At 39.2% G+C, this 17152-nt stretch overlaps 1 protein-coding gene across 1 annotated transcript in view; it reads left to right on the forward strand.

Moving 5' to 3' along the window:
- CD163 (CD163 molecule) overlaps positions 1 to 17152 on the forward strand; it is a 62361-nt gene that overhangs the window by 35429 nt on the left and 9780 nt on the right. The window contains exons 11-15 of the mRNA XM_007502834.3: positions 303 to 623; positions 8683 to 8991; positions 9302 to 9337; positions 9929 to 10039; positions 10602 to 10688. Coding sequence (XP_007502896.1) covers positions 303 to 623; positions 8683 to 8991; positions 9302 to 9337; positions 9929 to 10039; positions 10602 to 10688 — 864 coding nt within the window. The remainder of the gene's footprint in view (positions 1 to 302; positions 624 to 8682; positions 8992 to 9301; positions 9338 to 9928; positions 10040 to 10601; positions 10689 to 17152) is intronic.

The following is a 17152-nucleotide window of genomic DNA, read 5'->3' on the forward strand; positions in this document are numbered from 1 at the left end:
TAGTTTATTGCTATCACAATTTGAGCAGAGCTGACTTTGGTTTCCATGAAAGACACAAGAGGCCCCTTTAGCTAGTGACTTCTATGTGCACATTAACCCAGGTCACAATAGACACTGAGGACCCCAGGGAGAAGGATGTGGTTCTAGTGCTATCATGGCCTTGCTGACCCCTCCTGCAATCCTACCATGTTTATTCTCGAAAGGAGGCTGGGAGGAACCTATCCTCTGGGTCCCATTGGAGTGGAGGGAGGGAATCTTCTGATATTTCATGCACCAAGGAACTTAACTGCCTTTCTCTGTAGAGGTCATGTCTCTGAGGCTATTCAGCGCATCCAACACCCAGGCCTGTGCAGGACGACTGGAAGTCTTCTACAATGGGACCTGGGGCAGCATTGGCAGACATAACATGACTGCAGTCACCGTGGGAATAGTCTGCAGGCAGTTAGACTGTGGAGACAATGGGACTTTTGACCCTGCTCCTACAGACAAGGCAAGTTCCAGAACCATGTGGGTCAGTGGTGTCCAGTGTCCTAATGGAGCTACCTCCCTTTGGCAGTGTCCATCAGATCCATGGGAGAAGAGACCCTGCAGTGCAAGAGAGGAGGCCTGGATCACATGTGTTGGTGAGTGTCCATTGGTCTATACACACATGTCATAGACATTATTCTGTTGCTAATCCTACTTGACACACTTCAATAAAAATCAATCATGCATTATTAGTCAATCAAAAATTATTTATAATGGGCTTACTATGTGCCAGACACAGTCCTGAAATACTTAAAATACAAAGAAAAGTAAATCAGTCTCTACGTTTAGGAACATACACACTAATGGGGAGACATACATACATATATCTATGTGTTAATATGTATATTTATATATATATATATGCATATAGAAGGCAACTACATAGGGGATGTCACTAGCAGCTGTGCACTTGAGCTGAATCTTCAAAGAGTTCAGAGATTTGAAAAGTCAAAGTTTGGGAGGAAAACAGCACAAAGGCAGCAGATGGAAGATGGAGTACATGAATGAGGGGGTAACAAGTAGGCTAGTATGTCTAGTTCATAGAATGAGTAGAAGAGAAAAGAGTATAAAAAGACTAGAAAGAAAGGAAAAGGCCAGGATATGACTATTTAAATATCAAAAGACCCTGGAAATAATAGGGAATCCCTGAACTTTATTGAGCAGTGTCATGGATAGATTGAAATGATCAGACCTATACACCATGGGAAAATCATTTTGGCAATTGATTGAAAGATAAACTAGGATGTGAGAGCAATTTGAAGACTCTTATAATAGCCCAGGGACTAAGTGATGAGATTCTGAATTAGGATACTAGTTGTGTTTGTGGGGAGAAAGAACATAAGTGAAAAAAAGAGAGAAATTACAAGATTTGGTAACTGATTGACTATGTGACATGTAAGAGAGAAGGAATCAAACACCAGGGCTGACATCTAGTTTGAAAAATGTGGTAGAACAGGAGAGATAGTGAGCCTGAATAAATACATCTGAGAATCGTTTGCATAAAGAATGTCATTGAATCCTTGGGAAGTGATAAGATCACCAAGTGAGAAAGAAGAGGGGGGAAAAAGAAGAGGGTTCAGGGTCTTGGGAAATTCCTGTGGTTAATGATTTGTCAATAGATGAAAATACTTGTCATTAGATGAAAAAGACACTAAAGACCTGGCAGACAGAGAACCAAGAGGGAGCAGAATCATGAAAATTCAGAGGAGAAAGTATCCAGGAGAAGATTGTCAATAGTTTCAAATACTGAAGATTGGTCAAGAAGGCTAAGGATGAGGAAGAGACTATTAGATTTAGCAATTAAGAGATAACCAGAAACGATGCAGAGAACAGTTTCAGGGGAATTAGATCATATCATGAGGCTTTGGAAAGAAAAATATAAGAGAATAATTTAAGGCAACAAATATAGACAGTTTTTTTCAAAGAATTGAACTGAGGAGGAGAGGCTAAGGTTAGGACAATAACTGGCAAGCATTGCATGAATAAGTGATGATTTTTATGGATGGAAGAGATATAGGCATATCTGTAGGGAGCAGAGAAGGAGCCAGTAGATTAAAAGAGATTGGATATTAGAAAAATAGTAACAATGGGGACAATTGCTGAAGAAGACAGGAAAGAGACGATAGGATCAAGGGTACACATAGAGAGAGATTTGTATGACAAATCTTCAGCAGACATTAAATTGAGGAAGGAGATAGTTGGAAAAGATCTCCAAGTGACATCAGATGAGGAAGAAGATAAAAGGGGCAGCTTTCAGTGCATAACCTCAATTTTTCAGTAAAGTTAAGAACAGGCCATAAGTAGAGAAGGTAGAGAGAGAGTGATATGGTAAACTGGAAAAGAGAAGGAAAAGAATTGCAGAAAAGGATTAGAGAGCAGTGGATCACCTTTCTTCAGGGAGGGTCTGAATGGGATTTATGCTATTAAGCTGGCATAAATTTGAAGTGAGACCAGTTTCATCTTTTTTCCAGTTCCATTTAGCAGCATATGAGTAAAAGTTAAGAAGGTGAATGGTGAGAACCATCTAAGACTGTTGTTTGGCAAGATGTGATGGATGACAGGATTAAGTGAACCAAGAATTCAACTGTAGAGGAGAGGTGATTGAACTGATTGAGGTTTTGACCTGAAATAATTCTGTTGGATGGTGGGATAAAAGATTATAATGGGGATGAAGAGAAGATTTTAAAGAAATAATGGAGAGTGGAATGGAAAGATAAAGGAAATTCAGAGTTCTTGATCATGAAAATGAAATGCTTATGGGAGGTGACATGATGTGTTGTAGCTGAGGTGTACTAGGTAGATTGTGAAAATTGTATAACTTTAGGATCTTTGAGGGAGCAATGAAATTTCCTAATTGGGAAGAGAAAAATTTTGAGCCAGACAACAAACTCATAAGAAAGAATGGTGAATGTCTAAGGAGTCAGGATATTTTAGCTATGAGAATCTGGGCTGGGTGGTGATAGCATGCTGGGATTACTCAGAAGGTGGGACAAGGAGATCCTCTGTCCAGTGATCTAAGGGATATGGGTGACTGACCTTTGACCACGCAAAGAATGTATTCATTCACCTCTTTCTATGTTAGGAGTGCTCAGTATAAGAAATTGACCTTCCAAAGTAGGATAAAGAGTACCTGACCAAAACCAAAAATCATTATTATATACATTCTATACAAAGAAGAAATGCTGGTGATAATTCTTAAAACTCTTAGTTGCTATCTAAGTATAGGTAAGGGCTAGGCAATTGGGGGTAAAGTAAATTGCTCAGATAGAGCTAGGAAGTTTCTGAGTCAAGATTTGAACCCAGACCTCCCATCTCCAGGTCTGGTTCTTTGTCTCCTGAGCCACCTAGCTGCTGCTCTGGTGATATTTTCTTTTTCCTTTTTTTTAAAAAAATTAATAATTTTATTTTTCTTATCTTATTTTTTCTCTGGAGGTGGAGAGCATTCTGTTTCATAAGTCCTCCAGAATTGTCCTGGATCATTGTATTGCTGAGAGTAGCTAAGTCTTTCACAGTTGATCATTGTATAATATTGCTTTTACAGTGTACAATGTTCTAATGGCTCTGCTTATTTCACTCTGCATCAGTTTCTGCCAAAATCTTTATCGTTTCTGTCAAAGGGACCATGATTTCTTCAATTGCATTTGTTAAAATAGGGGCTAAAATAACTGCCTCATTTCTGCTATTGTGACCTTTCTTATTCAAATCCTCTTTTTCTATTCTTTCCCATTCCTCCCTCTCACAGTCTTCAAAAAACATATATTGCTGTTTTCTTTAACTGCTGTATGTCCATACTAGACCAGTTTGGACAAATCTGAAAATACTCTCTAATTTCTGAGGAAAAGTGATTTACAAAATGGTTTCTAATAATATAAGAATCTGTCTGCTTTGAGATATCCAGCCCAAGCTATTTAGCTCCTAATTCTACAATCCTCTCATAAAAGCAGGTTGGCCTTTCATCTTTTTCCTGGTTAATATATTCAAATTTTATCCAGTTCTCTGATCTTGAGGAACAAGACTTTATACCTTAATAAATCATCCCTGGCTTCACTTAATTGTAGATAGTCCTCAGCTACATTTTGGTGCCATTTGGGGCTAATAAAAGCCATTATTTTGCATTCTCATCCTGAGAATTATTAGTGGCTGCTAGAATGGCCTCTCTATCTCCTTCTGTCAACAAAGTAAACATGAGATCCATTACATCAATCCAATTTGTATTAAATGTCCTAAATTGTTTTCAAACTGTGTAATTACAAGCAAGAGTTTAACATTAAAGGAAGGGATGTGGTCTAGCCATCTATCAATTTCACTAGAGCTGAAAGGCACATGATTTCTTGTTGTTGCTAAATTTTTCTCTACAATCATGTGTAGGTACTTCTCTCAAGGGAAACATGCCTTTATTTGGGGCTTTCTTGGTATCCATTACCAAGTCTGAAGTCTGAGTAGAGACTGAACAAACCACCTGTGGGGGGAATGGGAAGAGAAGAAGGTGAAAGGGGTGGAGCAGGGGGAAGGATGGGGGAGAAGTAAAATGAAAAGAGGGGAGGGGAAGGACAATGGGGGAAGGGAGGAGAATAAGGATGAGAAAGGGGAGTGACTGGGGGAGGGGAAGGAGGAGAAGGATGAGGAAAAGGGGAGGGGGCAGGAGGGACAGGAGATATGCTAGAACTGTGGTGGGAGGGGCTAGAGGGAGCCAGGCTTTCTTGTTGAGGGTCAGATTTCCTTCAGAAAGAAATAAGGCTTTAATATTTATTCAGGAGGTCCAACCAAAAATTTGGGGGAGCAGGGGAATATAGAGATTGGCTTGACAGAATGGTCCAAAATATGACCTCCCCAAAAATGGCAAAAAAACCTCCTTGGGATTATTTGCTCTTATTATCTCTAATGTCTTTAATTCCTTTAATGCCTTATAATTAAGTGGACCGTATCTAAGCCAGAAGAAAACCTATTTTGACTGAGATTTACAGAAACAAATTGCTTCCTTACTCATCATTCATGGCTCTACAGCAGTAATGGCAAACCCTTTAGAGATAGAGTTCTGGCCCCCACCTCCCCCACCCACCCAAAAGACTGAGTGCCCTGCCCCCCCAAGATCAAGTTTCCGAGAAAATGCTCACCTCCAGCTCTGCTGCCTGTGAGCCTGTGAGCTCCCATTGAGCTGCTGGGCAGAAGAGGGTAAAATAGGAAAAAATATCAGGCATGGTGGAGAGGGGGAAGGGAACAGCTCTGCCAGGGTCCCTCTGACTTTCTAGTAATGAACTCTGGGGAATATGGTATAGAGAGGGCAGCACAGAAAGTGCTCTGATGCCATTTTGGCATTCATGCCATAGGTCTACCATCACTGCTGTGTAGGAACATTCTTATCATCATCCCTAAAATCAAAATCTTATACAAAGGGCTTTCCTTTGGGATTCAGTTAGAAATCTTCAGAGACCCTGTAGCATTTCCCATTGTCTAAGCTTAAAAAAAATCCACCAAAAGGAGAAAAGCAAAACAGAAAAAATAGTTGAATTTTCTAATCTTACTGCAGGGCTCACTCTCTACAGGTACCTTTAAAGCTTAAGTTTAAGTTCACTTCTAAAGAGGTCCATTTAAAAACCTATCTTTACAAGCTAACACATGCTCTCCATGAATACCTTAAGCACGTGTGAGATTAAAGTGAAAAATGGCATCTCTCCACTCAAATCATGTTGATCGTTAGTCTCTCTGGTGCTGGAAAAAAGAAGCTTTCCACCTTCCATCTCTCATAGGCTAAATAATCCAATTTAAAAGGACACAAGATTAAGATCTCACTGATTCTTATATGCTGCCTTGAGTCTCTAGAATCCAGAAGTGCAGAAGAAAACTATTTTCTAGTAAGCTACTTTTGTGAAAAACTCAGAGAGGGAGAGGAAAAGGAGGAAAGAGCATGAAAGAGGGAGTTCATCACCAACTTCAGGTCTCCATAAGTGTTATAAATCCAAATCTGGAGGCTTGTTAGCAGATTTATTTATTTATTAGTATAGAGAAATAGATAGAAGAAGAGAAATAGTCTTTCTAACTTGACAGATCAATCTGATTCTCCATTTACCTGGCTCAGGCCTCAGCTTGCCAGAGATGGCCAACTAAGATAAAGAGCAGAGAGCAGTTGCAGAGACTATTCATTCAAAGGTAAAAATGAGCACTCTCCCAACTTGGTTTTTAAATACTCTAGCTCCTCCCTCTGCAATGATGTTGCACTGCCTCTGGCGTGTTGATGCTCAGGAAGCCCATACTGACTGAGCCTGTGACTCTGTGACTCCTATGTCTCACCACTAGGGTTTGTGGGATCCAAGTACCCTAAATAATTTACACAGAACCTTAAAAGTAAACTCACGCCCAGATTAGACTTTGTAATTCGTCATACTAATGGACCTAAGCAAAGAGTGAGAAACAGTAACAAAGACTAGTAAAATATATCATCAGAACAGAAACAAAGAGCAATAAAGGGTCACGATCACACACAAACCTAAACTTCTTCCTCCTGTGTGGTTTAGGAAGTGAGAACCTAATTTTTTTTATTGCACCAATAGGGAGGACATTTTAAAGTCCTTCTGAAACTTAACTGAAAGGCAAAAACTTGAACAAAGCAGGTCTTAGATAGAAGTGCTGTCTACAGCCAATCGATGTGTCCCATCATAGTTTCAAAGTTTTCCCTCCTTCATCTTTGGAACCTCATGGACAATCAGGCACCTCTGGGGCACTTAGTTACTGCCAAAGGGGACATTAGTATTCCATGGGTATACACAAACACAAAGCCCAGTGGACATCTCCTTACCCTTTAACATTTCTGTATCTTCCCTCAATCAAGGCATACTGCCTCCATGGTATATGATGGATTTGGAGCTCCTCTTATAAGTAACTGCCAGAGCCCAAACTAGAAATTCTGCCACCAAACAAAAGTAGCTTGACTGAGGCATGGGGATGATGATGGCAGAGGTGGCAGTGTGAGTGTTCCCAAGTTATGGCTGTTCCAGAGGTAGATGGGAGAAAGAAATTGTGGGACTTGAGGAAGCTAAGAAAATGAGAAGCCAAGGCAGAGAGAGGCAGAGTAGAGAAGAATTTGATCTGAATACTAATCAGAACCAGGAAAACAATTTGCACAACAGTATTGTAAATAAATATACTCTTTGAAAGACTTAAAAACCTCTGATTAAAACAATGATTTGCCACAATTCTAGAGGACTGGTGAAAAAATCTACCAACCTCTGGTCAGAGAGAGGACATCCTCAGAATACAGATGTGATAATGGAGCTTGACTACATATGTTTATAGGAGTTTGCTTCTTTCTTTTTGGTTTCCTGGTAAGGAGGGAAGGTGGGAGGAGAGAAGATGGACCACCCATTAGAAAAATTTTAACTTAATTTATAAAAAAGCAATCCAAAAGATATTGTGTCTTCAAGAGAGAGTTCAGTTCCAGTTAGTATAAGAAGAAAGAATCTGAGAGGAAGATATCTAGCATAGATCCATGTAATATTAACTTAAATAGCTCTCCCACAAAGAACATAGGTACTGTGATTGTGTCTTAAAAGGTAATAGAATCTTAGAGTGATAGAGTAACTATCATCCTATGAGGAGTTTATGAGGAGACTGAAAGTTTAATTATCATTTTGGAGAAACTATTAGTGCAGTGGCTAAAGAGAGGACAGAGTAAAAGGACTAAGAATTTCATTCCTGAGAAGACTGGGTTTAATGCTTTTCTTGCAAAGAAACGTGAAGAAAAAGGTGAATGATGACTGTGTTTCCAAAATTGAGAAGATTGCAATGATGGTACTTCAGCCATGATCATTTTCATAGATGATTATATGGTAAATAATTATTTATGGTTTTGTTTCATTGTTACATTATTAATTGTAGCATAGTCAATAATCTTATTTAAATTTAGAGAGACATGGAAAGTTTCTAGATTTTATGAAATAATTTTATGAATTTATGAAAAAAATTTATGAAAAAATTTTATGAAATAAATTGCTAATTGTTTAATTAATCAGAGAAATGTTGCAATTTGTCAATATTTCTTCATTCGAATCTGGGATGGGAATGAATAAGGAAAATATCTTGGGAGTTCATCCAGTATAACTCTTGTTTTGCATGTGAAGAAACTGAGGTGTAAAGAGATAAAATAAGGTGGAGGTTACTTTATGGTTGCCTCCATAGAGAATTATACTAAGTAAGGTATAGATTGCTCTCTCCTAGCCAAAGTAGGACAATTTAATCTCTAGGAACTGTCTAATTTCACCACAGACAAGAGAGTTAAGGTGTGTTTGGATCTGTAGAGGGTACAGAGAAAGAGAGAGAACATGCTATCACCATCCAAGCCCACCAAGGTTTGTTTGGAGCAGGCTTGCATCAGACACAAGAGGTAGATAAGATCCCTCTTAGATCTCAAGCAGCTTCTGAGTGGTGAAGGCATCTATCTCTGCTTCCTTTCTTATCCAATGTGCTGCCAAAGAAGGAAACAGATAGTATCCTTGACATGCATTTTTATTCTTCTGAATGTCCAAAGCCAAGAAGCCAAGGCTGTGATTATGTCTTCTTGTCACTTGGATGTCACCAGGGCGTCTTCTCTTACTTGGGATTCTTGGAGGCTGGGATGACTTCTTGTTGCTTGAGGAACAAATCCTGCTTTTGCATTTCTAGGCAAGATTCGATTACGAGGAGGAGACTCCCGGTGTTCAGGGCGTGTGGAGGTCTGGCATGAAGGCTCTTGGGGGACAGTGTGTGATGACTCCTGGGACCTGGCTGATGCTAAGGTGGTCTGTCAACAGTTAGGTTGTGGCTCAGCCCTGGGTGCCCCAGGGGAGGCTGCATTTGGCCGAGGAATTGGGCCCATCTGGCTGAATAATGTTCATTGCAAAGGAAATGAGTCTTCTCTGTGGAATTGTACTGCTGATCACTGGAAGCAGACAGATTGTGAGCACAAAGAAGATGCTGGGGTGAGGTGCTCAGGTAAGGACCAGAAAGCCTGGACTGAGGTTACTGGGGATCATACCATGATGGCTTGGGGTAGCAAGGAGAGGAGCAGGCAAAGAATGAAAGGATTCCCGCTAAAGTCTGTGATCATCTCTGGAACTGTCTCAAACCTCACAGACTTGAAAGAGGAAGATCAAGAGACTCATATATGTGCATAAAGGAGGATTAAGGGAGCAAGGTCAAGAGACCTTGGGCCTGAAACAGGATCTTAGGAAGCAGAGAAACTTTATTGAATAAGAACCTGTTCCTTTCTCCCAGAATACAGCTCTCCTTCTTTCTCCTGCAGGTGTTCTGATGCCCACAGAACCTCATGAAGCCTCAGGTAATCATGGGGTCACTTCGATGAAGTTAACAGGAGGGAGTGGAGCTCTACTGACTTTCATGGTGGCCAGCTCAATGAAGAGCAAGCCAAGCCTGCCCTCTGTTTGACTGCCCCCATATCACAACACCATCCTCTGAGACAGTTTCACTGTCTTAGTTTCACTGTTCTAAACCAGTCTGATAAATCCTACTCAGGTATTAGAGATGTAGGAACTCCCAGACACACAGCCATCTGGAAAGAGTTCCAATGACCTGCTTCTCACCATCTGAGAAGCTTGCATAGCCCTTCTATAAGGAATAGCACAGGACTTCTCTATTCCTCACTGCTAGATTGTGGGTGCTTTCTCTGATTAAAGACTCTATTCCTAAGCCCCAGCCTATTCTTGGAGGTAGTTAAAGCACCTAGTGCTTTGGAAAGATGTGGAATTTAGGTACCCATTAATCTGAAGTTTTAAAATAATGAACCAATAAATGCATTTGGAATTCCTAGAAGGAATCCAATATTTTCATTTGGATGCATTGACTGGCCTTTAGCTCAGAGGATCCATGTCACTTCAGTAGGAAACCAGGTCATTGTGTATCTTCTTCACAGATCACAAAGCCTTCAACATGTTTTGGATCCTTGGGGTCATTCTGATAATGCTGCTCCTGCTTGCTTTCTTCCTGTGGTCCAAGACTAGAAGATGGACTTACCAAATCAGAGGTGTGAACTCCATTAGGTTATAGTTCAGATGGCCCAATAGCAGACCTAAATGTAAGGTCTTTGTCTGAGGATTGGGAAAGTTTCTGGGGTGGTGAAACCTACAAGTACAGAGTGATTTGCTTTCTTTGGGGTGTTCCTACACTAGAATTAAAGGAAAGACACCTGATGAAGCTGAGGCATCAGCTCATTTGTTTCAATAAAAGTGAATAGCAAGGTTTAGAATAAAGATATGACCTGTTGACATCTCTTGAATGTCTTATGATAGACTAATGAAGCATAGGTGACCAAAGGAGGGCTGGCACAGATATACAAAAGGGGAGGAGCACATAAGCCATAACTGGAAGTCTTAATATAAACAAATGTGGAATTCTAAGAAAGTATTAATTCTGGGAAGGGAAACTAGAAAGCAGATGGACCATGGGAAAATGAAGACATGCCCATCTTTTCAATGAGAGGAGCATTGATTTAGCTGGAGAAATAGTGATGAGAATGGCAAGAGTTTGGGAATCAAGGTATGAATGCCACAATTTAAAAGTCCTCTGTTCTTATGCTTTTTCCCAAGGAGGGAATGTTCTTCAGGAAGTTTTTTACAAGAAGATGGATGTTCACCAGAAGGATGAAGAAGACCTACATCTATACAGCCACCCAGGTCTGTAAGCTCAGGGGTCCTCAGCTCATTTGGAGGAGAGTCCCATGATGATGCTGACATCTAAATAAATTCCCAGTAGAGAGTAGAATAAATCCACAGGAAGGAGTAAATCCATGAAAAGATCTGCCTGAAATGGCTTAGATCACAAAACAGCCATCTTGGTTTGGGTCTGCCGTCCATCTGGCCTCATTTTCTAACTCTAATGAAGCTTCAATGATCTTGTGAGAAATCATAAAATTAAACTGTCTTTGCTCCTCTTAATAACTGTTCTTTAGGGGAAAGCTAGGTAGCTCAATGGATTGAGAGCCAGACCTAGAGATGGGAGGTCCTAGGTTCAAATGTGGCCTCAGACACTTCCCAGCTGTGTGACCCTGGGCAAGTCGCTTAACCCCTACTCCTCTGCTTTGGAACCAATGCATAGATAGAAGGTAAGGGTTTAAAAAATAATTGTTCTTTATGGGATCATAGAATCATAAATTTAGAGTTGGAAGGTATCTTTTAAGATACCTTAAGGCCCTCAAATTCTACACCTGCATTTTATAGATGAATACACTGAGGCACAGGAAGGTGAAGTGATTTGCCTACAGTAACACACCTAGAGGTGTCTAGAGTGGGATTTGAACCCAGGTCCTTTTACTCCAAGCACAGTGTCCTATTCCCTATACGATGTTGGAACTCTTATATAGTGCTTTGTAGTTCACACCATCCTTCACATTCAATATTTCATTCCCATTGTGAAACAGTGTCTGCAAAGTGCTTTTCCAATCTTAAAAAAATATCAGCTGTTTCATCCTTTCTTAACAACTCTGGGGTCCTCCCTATCCCTACCCTCTCAGCTGAAAAGTTTTCCTCATTAAAAAACAAACAAACAAACTTGAGATTATTCAAAATTTCCTACTCACTTTTCCATTTCATATAATTTAGATGCCTTCTGCCACTTTCTCCTCCTACACCCATAATGCTAAGGCAAATTCTTCTGCATGGATCCTTGATCCTGTCCCCTTCCATCTTCTACAGTGGATTTTCTCCTCTATTGTGTCTATTCTCTCTCACATATTTAATTTTTCCCTGTCTACTGCTTCTCTGTGGCCTGAAAAATTCCCACATCTCCCTTCTCATTCAGTTCTATGATTTCTGCTAGCTATTGTCCTCTATTTCTCCTCTCCTCCTTATATAAGCTGCTTAAGAAAGCTGTCTAGAATTATACTTTTTCTCTAGGTCTAAACTTTCAGCAAAATGATTTCTGATCTCAATATTCTGCTGAAAGTGCCCCTCTCCAAAGTAACCAATGATTTCTCAATAGATAACTCCAATGGCCTTTTCCGAGTCCTCCTCGATTTTTCTGCAGCTTTTGACACCGGATCACCCTTTTCTTCTGGATCTCTATCTGTTCTAGATTTTTGAAATGCTATTCCCCCCTTTCTCTTCTTATTTGTCTAACTACAACTTTTTAGTCTCCATTATTGCCTCTTCATCCAGGTCGTGACTGATAATTGTGGACATTCCCCAAAGTTTTGTCTTGAATTTTCTTGTCATCTCTTGTCTTCTCTTACTTAGTGATCTCATTAGCTTCCATGGTTTCAATTATCATCTCTATGAAGCAAGCTATTAAAAGCTATTAAATCTATATGTCCAGCACTAACCTCTCATGGATATCTCATGTTAGTTAAGATGTCTTAGAGATAGCTTAAATACTGTCATTTTCTTCCAAGCCCTCTCCCAGGTGTTATCCATGACTCCTCCACCTATATCCAATCAGTTCTCAAGTCATGCTTTTTTCTACTTTTGAAATATCCTCTTCTTGTCTCTGACATCACCATCATCCTGATACATCTACTCAATACTGGATCATTGCAATAGTCTTTCTGTTGGTTTCCCTGGCTTGTCTCATCGTTCTGAACCATTAGCCACTCACCTGTCAGAATGATCTTCCCAGAGTGCGGAAACCATGTCACCATGCTTATTCAATAAATTCCAGGGGCTCCTTTTTGCCTCCAGGATCAAACATAACATCCTTGGTTTGGATAGTAAAGTCTTTCAATCCTGGCCCCTTCTTATCTTTCCAGTTTTCTTACACCTTACTTCCCTCCACACACTGAGATCCAGTGAAACTTGTATCCAGTATGTTCCTCGTATGTTCCTCAAGCAAAACACTCCATCTGCCAACTCTGAGCATTTTCCCTTATCCTCCAAGCCTGGAATGATCTTCCCACTTATCTCCACTTACTAACATCTTTGGCTTCCTTCAAGACTGAGCTGAAGTTCCACGATCTTCAAGAGTATATGCTGGTCCTGCTTAATGTTAGTGCCTTTCCTCTGTTGAGATGTACAGATTATCCTGTCTATATTGTATTTATACTGGTTTGTATCTTCCATTAGGTTATGAGCTACCTGAAAGCTACCAAAAACTATCTTTTGCCCTTTTATGTACCTGTAGAATTTGGCACAGTGCCTAGCTTCACATGAACACTTTTATAAAATTAAATTAAAATTTTTTCAGTTACCTGTAGACACAATTTTGACAATTGTTTTCTGATGTTTGTGATCTAGACTCTCATTCCCCCTTCCCCCATATGGTAAATAGTCTGATATAAGTTATGCCAGTGCTTTCACTAGCATAAACTTTTAATAAATGCTGATTGACTTGATGCGACATCCCCTTTTTAAGGTCATTTCTATGTATTAAGATCACCCCACACATACCATGTCTCAGTCTGTCCTGAAGACACACCTAACTACACTAACACCTCCATGCTTACCTTGGCCTGGTCTACACTGACTCTGCCTTCATTTTGTTCCCCTTTCTGTCACTAAGATGTGTTGCCATGGACAAGCCACAAGGACTAGGAAACCAATTTGTTTATTTCTTATTCATGTTCTCCCTTACCTATATCTTTGAAATGACTTATTTACAATAGTATCTTTTAAAAACAAAATACCATGGATAGAGCTTCTTCTTTACATGTCCAAGACAATGAACATGAACATTGATTCCCAAATCTCTGGATCAATATGTGCTGTGCCTACCAATGTCCATAGCCAGAACATTCTTTTTCTCCAAGTGGGATCTAGGCAGAGTTCAGAACCTAACCAGATCTGCTTAATGATTGCTCATCAGTGCCTTCACTAATTGACATTACCAGGAAAGCAAGCCCTCACAATATGGTCCCTCACTAGAGGGAAAAGCAGAGAGGCATAAACCTAAAGACCTGGCTCAGTACTTGACCCTGAAAAAGCCATATAACTCCCAAGATGGAGTGACTTGAACTCTGTCTCTTGACTTCTCTTAAGTCCTTTTGGTGTCTTTCTCCCAGATATCTTCACGAGGTCATTCTAGAAGTTTCTATTCCAAAATGCCCAAAGCCTATGAATTCTGGAGTTATAGTTTCCAATCTCTATGGTAATAAAAAGTCACAGCTTTTGGGGGGAGAAACAACCTACTAAGTAGAGTTGTCCAAAAGTGGCCCTTCTACCCTGGGAAACCATTGTCAGAAATGTCAAGTAAGCTGGATTATGCCTTATTGGGTTTGTTGGTCCCTTTTTGGTATGGCTTGGACTCTGTGTCTGCTGAGGTCACTTCCAGCTCTGACACTACAAATTGGCAATTCTAGCTTCTGAATTTCTACATACCTATAACTCATTTCCATTGCCTCAGGACTGGTAACAAATTTCTCATTCACAACAGTCCTGCCCTTCAACCCAATAACTTACAAATTGTTTCTCGAGCTATGTTTTCCATATTTCTTATGAAAATTGAAAAGAGAAATTTTGAGCTAACAAAAATTTAAGTTGCCCAAAACAATAGCACAGACATTCTTTTTCCTCTTATACAGTATCAATGATATCTAAAGAATGAAGTCCTGCTCAGAATTATGCAACAAGCAAAGATTGTGAGGATCTCCTCACATCTCTTCTCCTCTGGCCCTCTCCCCATGTAGGTGACTTTTCTCTTCCCTTATCCAAACACCAGGTACTTTAAATGATCTCATGCTCCCCAAGTAACCTGACTACTGTTTTTTTTCCCTGTAATTGACCTTCATGAGCAGGTCTGTATGCTCAGGAATTGACCTCAATATCCCTGAAGCTACTTTGAGAAGACATTTTAGCCACCTGGTCATCTAGCCCAAGCTAAGACCGAAGTGTGAGAAATGAGGATGTCACTTTAAGATTGGATTATTTAAGTATTCTATTTCCTCTTTGTTAATCTAGGCAATTTATATTTTTGTAAATATTCACACATCTCAACTAGATTATCAGATTGTCATAATTGGGCAAAATAGCTCCTAATGATTGCTTTAGTTTCCTCTTCATTTGTGGTGACTAAACCCTTATCATTTTTAATACTGGTAATTTGATTCTGTTCTTTCCTTTTTCAATCAAATTAACCAATGCTCTATTTTATTTGTTGTTATTTTTCATAGAACCAACTTCTAATAGTATTTATTAGTTCAATTTTCAGACTTATTAATTTCTCCTTTGATTTTTAGGATTTCCAATTTAGTATTCATTGGGGATTTAAAATTTGTTCTTTTTCTAGTCTTTTTAGTTACATGCTCACTTCACTTATCTGTTTTTCTTCTATTTTACTGATAAAAGCATTCAGGGATATAAATTTTTCTCTGAGGACAGCTTTGGCTGTATCCCATAATTGATATGTTGTCTTCTTGTCATTCTCTTCAGTGATTATTTCTATAATTTGTTCTTTGACCCACATGTTTTGAAGGATTTGATTATTTAGTTTCCATTTAATCTTTAATTTTCCTTTTCATGAACCCTTATTGACTATAATTTTATTGCATTATGATCTGAAAAATTTGTGTTTATCATTTCTGTTTTTCTGCATTTAGTTGTGAAGTTTTTATGCCCTAGTACATGGTCAATTTTTGTATATTTGCCATGTGCTGAAGAAAGGAAAGCATATTCCTTTTTATCCCCATTCAGTTTTCTCCAGATAACTACTAACTCTAACTCTTCTAAAATTTCACTCACTTCCCTTACTTCTTTCTTATTTATTTTTTTGTTTGATTTATCTGGTTCTGATAGGGAAAGATTGAGGTTCCCCACTAGTAAAGCTTTACTGTCTAGTTCCTTCTCAAGCTACTTTAGTTTCTTGGTTAAAAATCTGGATGCTATATCACTTGGCACATTTATTTTGAGTACTTCACTATCTATACTAACTTTTATGAAGATGTAATTACCTTCCATATCTTACTCAGATCTATTTTTGCCTTAGCTTTGTCTGAGATCATGATTGCTACTCCTGCTTTTTTATGTCAATTGAAGCCCAATAGATTCTGCTCCAGACTCTTACACTCTGTGTGTGTCTACCTGCCTCCAATGTGTTTCTTATGAAGAACATAGGGTAGGAATCTGTTTTTTAATCCACTCTGCTATCTGCTTCCTTCCCTTTCTCCTTTTACTCTTTCCCTCCACACCAGTGTTTTTCTTTTCATCAATCCCCCCATTTTTCAACCTTTATATTACTCCCCATCCTATCACCACCTTTTTATTCCCCTCCTACTTCTCTATAGGGTCTTTTAAATGCCCCTCCAACTTGTCCTATTACTACCCTCCACACTACTCTTTTTCTTATTCCCATTCTACTTCTCCATAGAGTAAGATAGGATTCTATCCCTCACTGAATCTGGCTGCTCTTCTCCCTCTGAGCCAATTCCAATGGGAGTAAGGTTTAAGTATTTCTCTTCACCACCACTCTCATCCTTCCCTCCACTGTAATAGTTCCTTCCTTGCCATGCTTCTTTATGTGATATAATTTGCCTCATTTTATGTTTCTCTTCCCATTTCTCTTAGTAAAATCCTCTTTTTTCAGCCATAGTGTTTTTTTACATATCATCCTTAGTATCACACCCTCTGTCACAGTATACTTCTTCTAACTACTATGATAATGATAAAAATTTTATGAGTTACAAATATCATCTTTCCATGCGGGAATATAAACAATTCAACTTTGTTGAGCCCCTTAAATTTTTTCTCTTTCTTAATTACATGTTATGCTTCTCTTGAATTTTGTATTTAGACATGAAATTTTCTGTTTAGTCTCTAGGAATGCTTTGAATTATGCCATTTTATTATGACCAAATTTTTCCCTGAAAGAGTATAGCCAGTTTTGATGGATAGGTGATTCCTGGTTGTAAACCCAGTACCCTTGCCTTCAAGAATATCATATCCCAAGTCTTCTTTAATGTGTAATCTGCCAGATCCTATGACTGGGGCTCCATGATATTTGAATTGTTTCTTTCTGAATGTTTTCAGTATTTTCTCCTTGGCCTGGGAGATCTTGAGCATTCCTCAAAGTTGTCATTTGGGGATTTACTGCAGGAGATGATTTGTGGATTCTTTCAATTTCTATTTTACCCTCTTGTTCAAGAATATCTGGGCAGTTTTCTTTGATAATTTCTTCCAATATGATTGCTAGGCTTTTTATCATGATTTTTAGGCAGCAG

This window comes from Monodelphis domestica, chromosome 5, assembly GCF_027887165.1.
Source record: "Monodelphis domestica isolate mMonDom1 chromosome 5, mMonDom1.pri, whole genome shotgun sequence".
In the NCBI taxonomy this organism is placed as follows: domain Eukaryota; kingdom Metazoa; phylum Chordata; class Mammalia; order Didelphimorphia; family Didelphidae; genus Monodelphis; species Monodelphis domestica.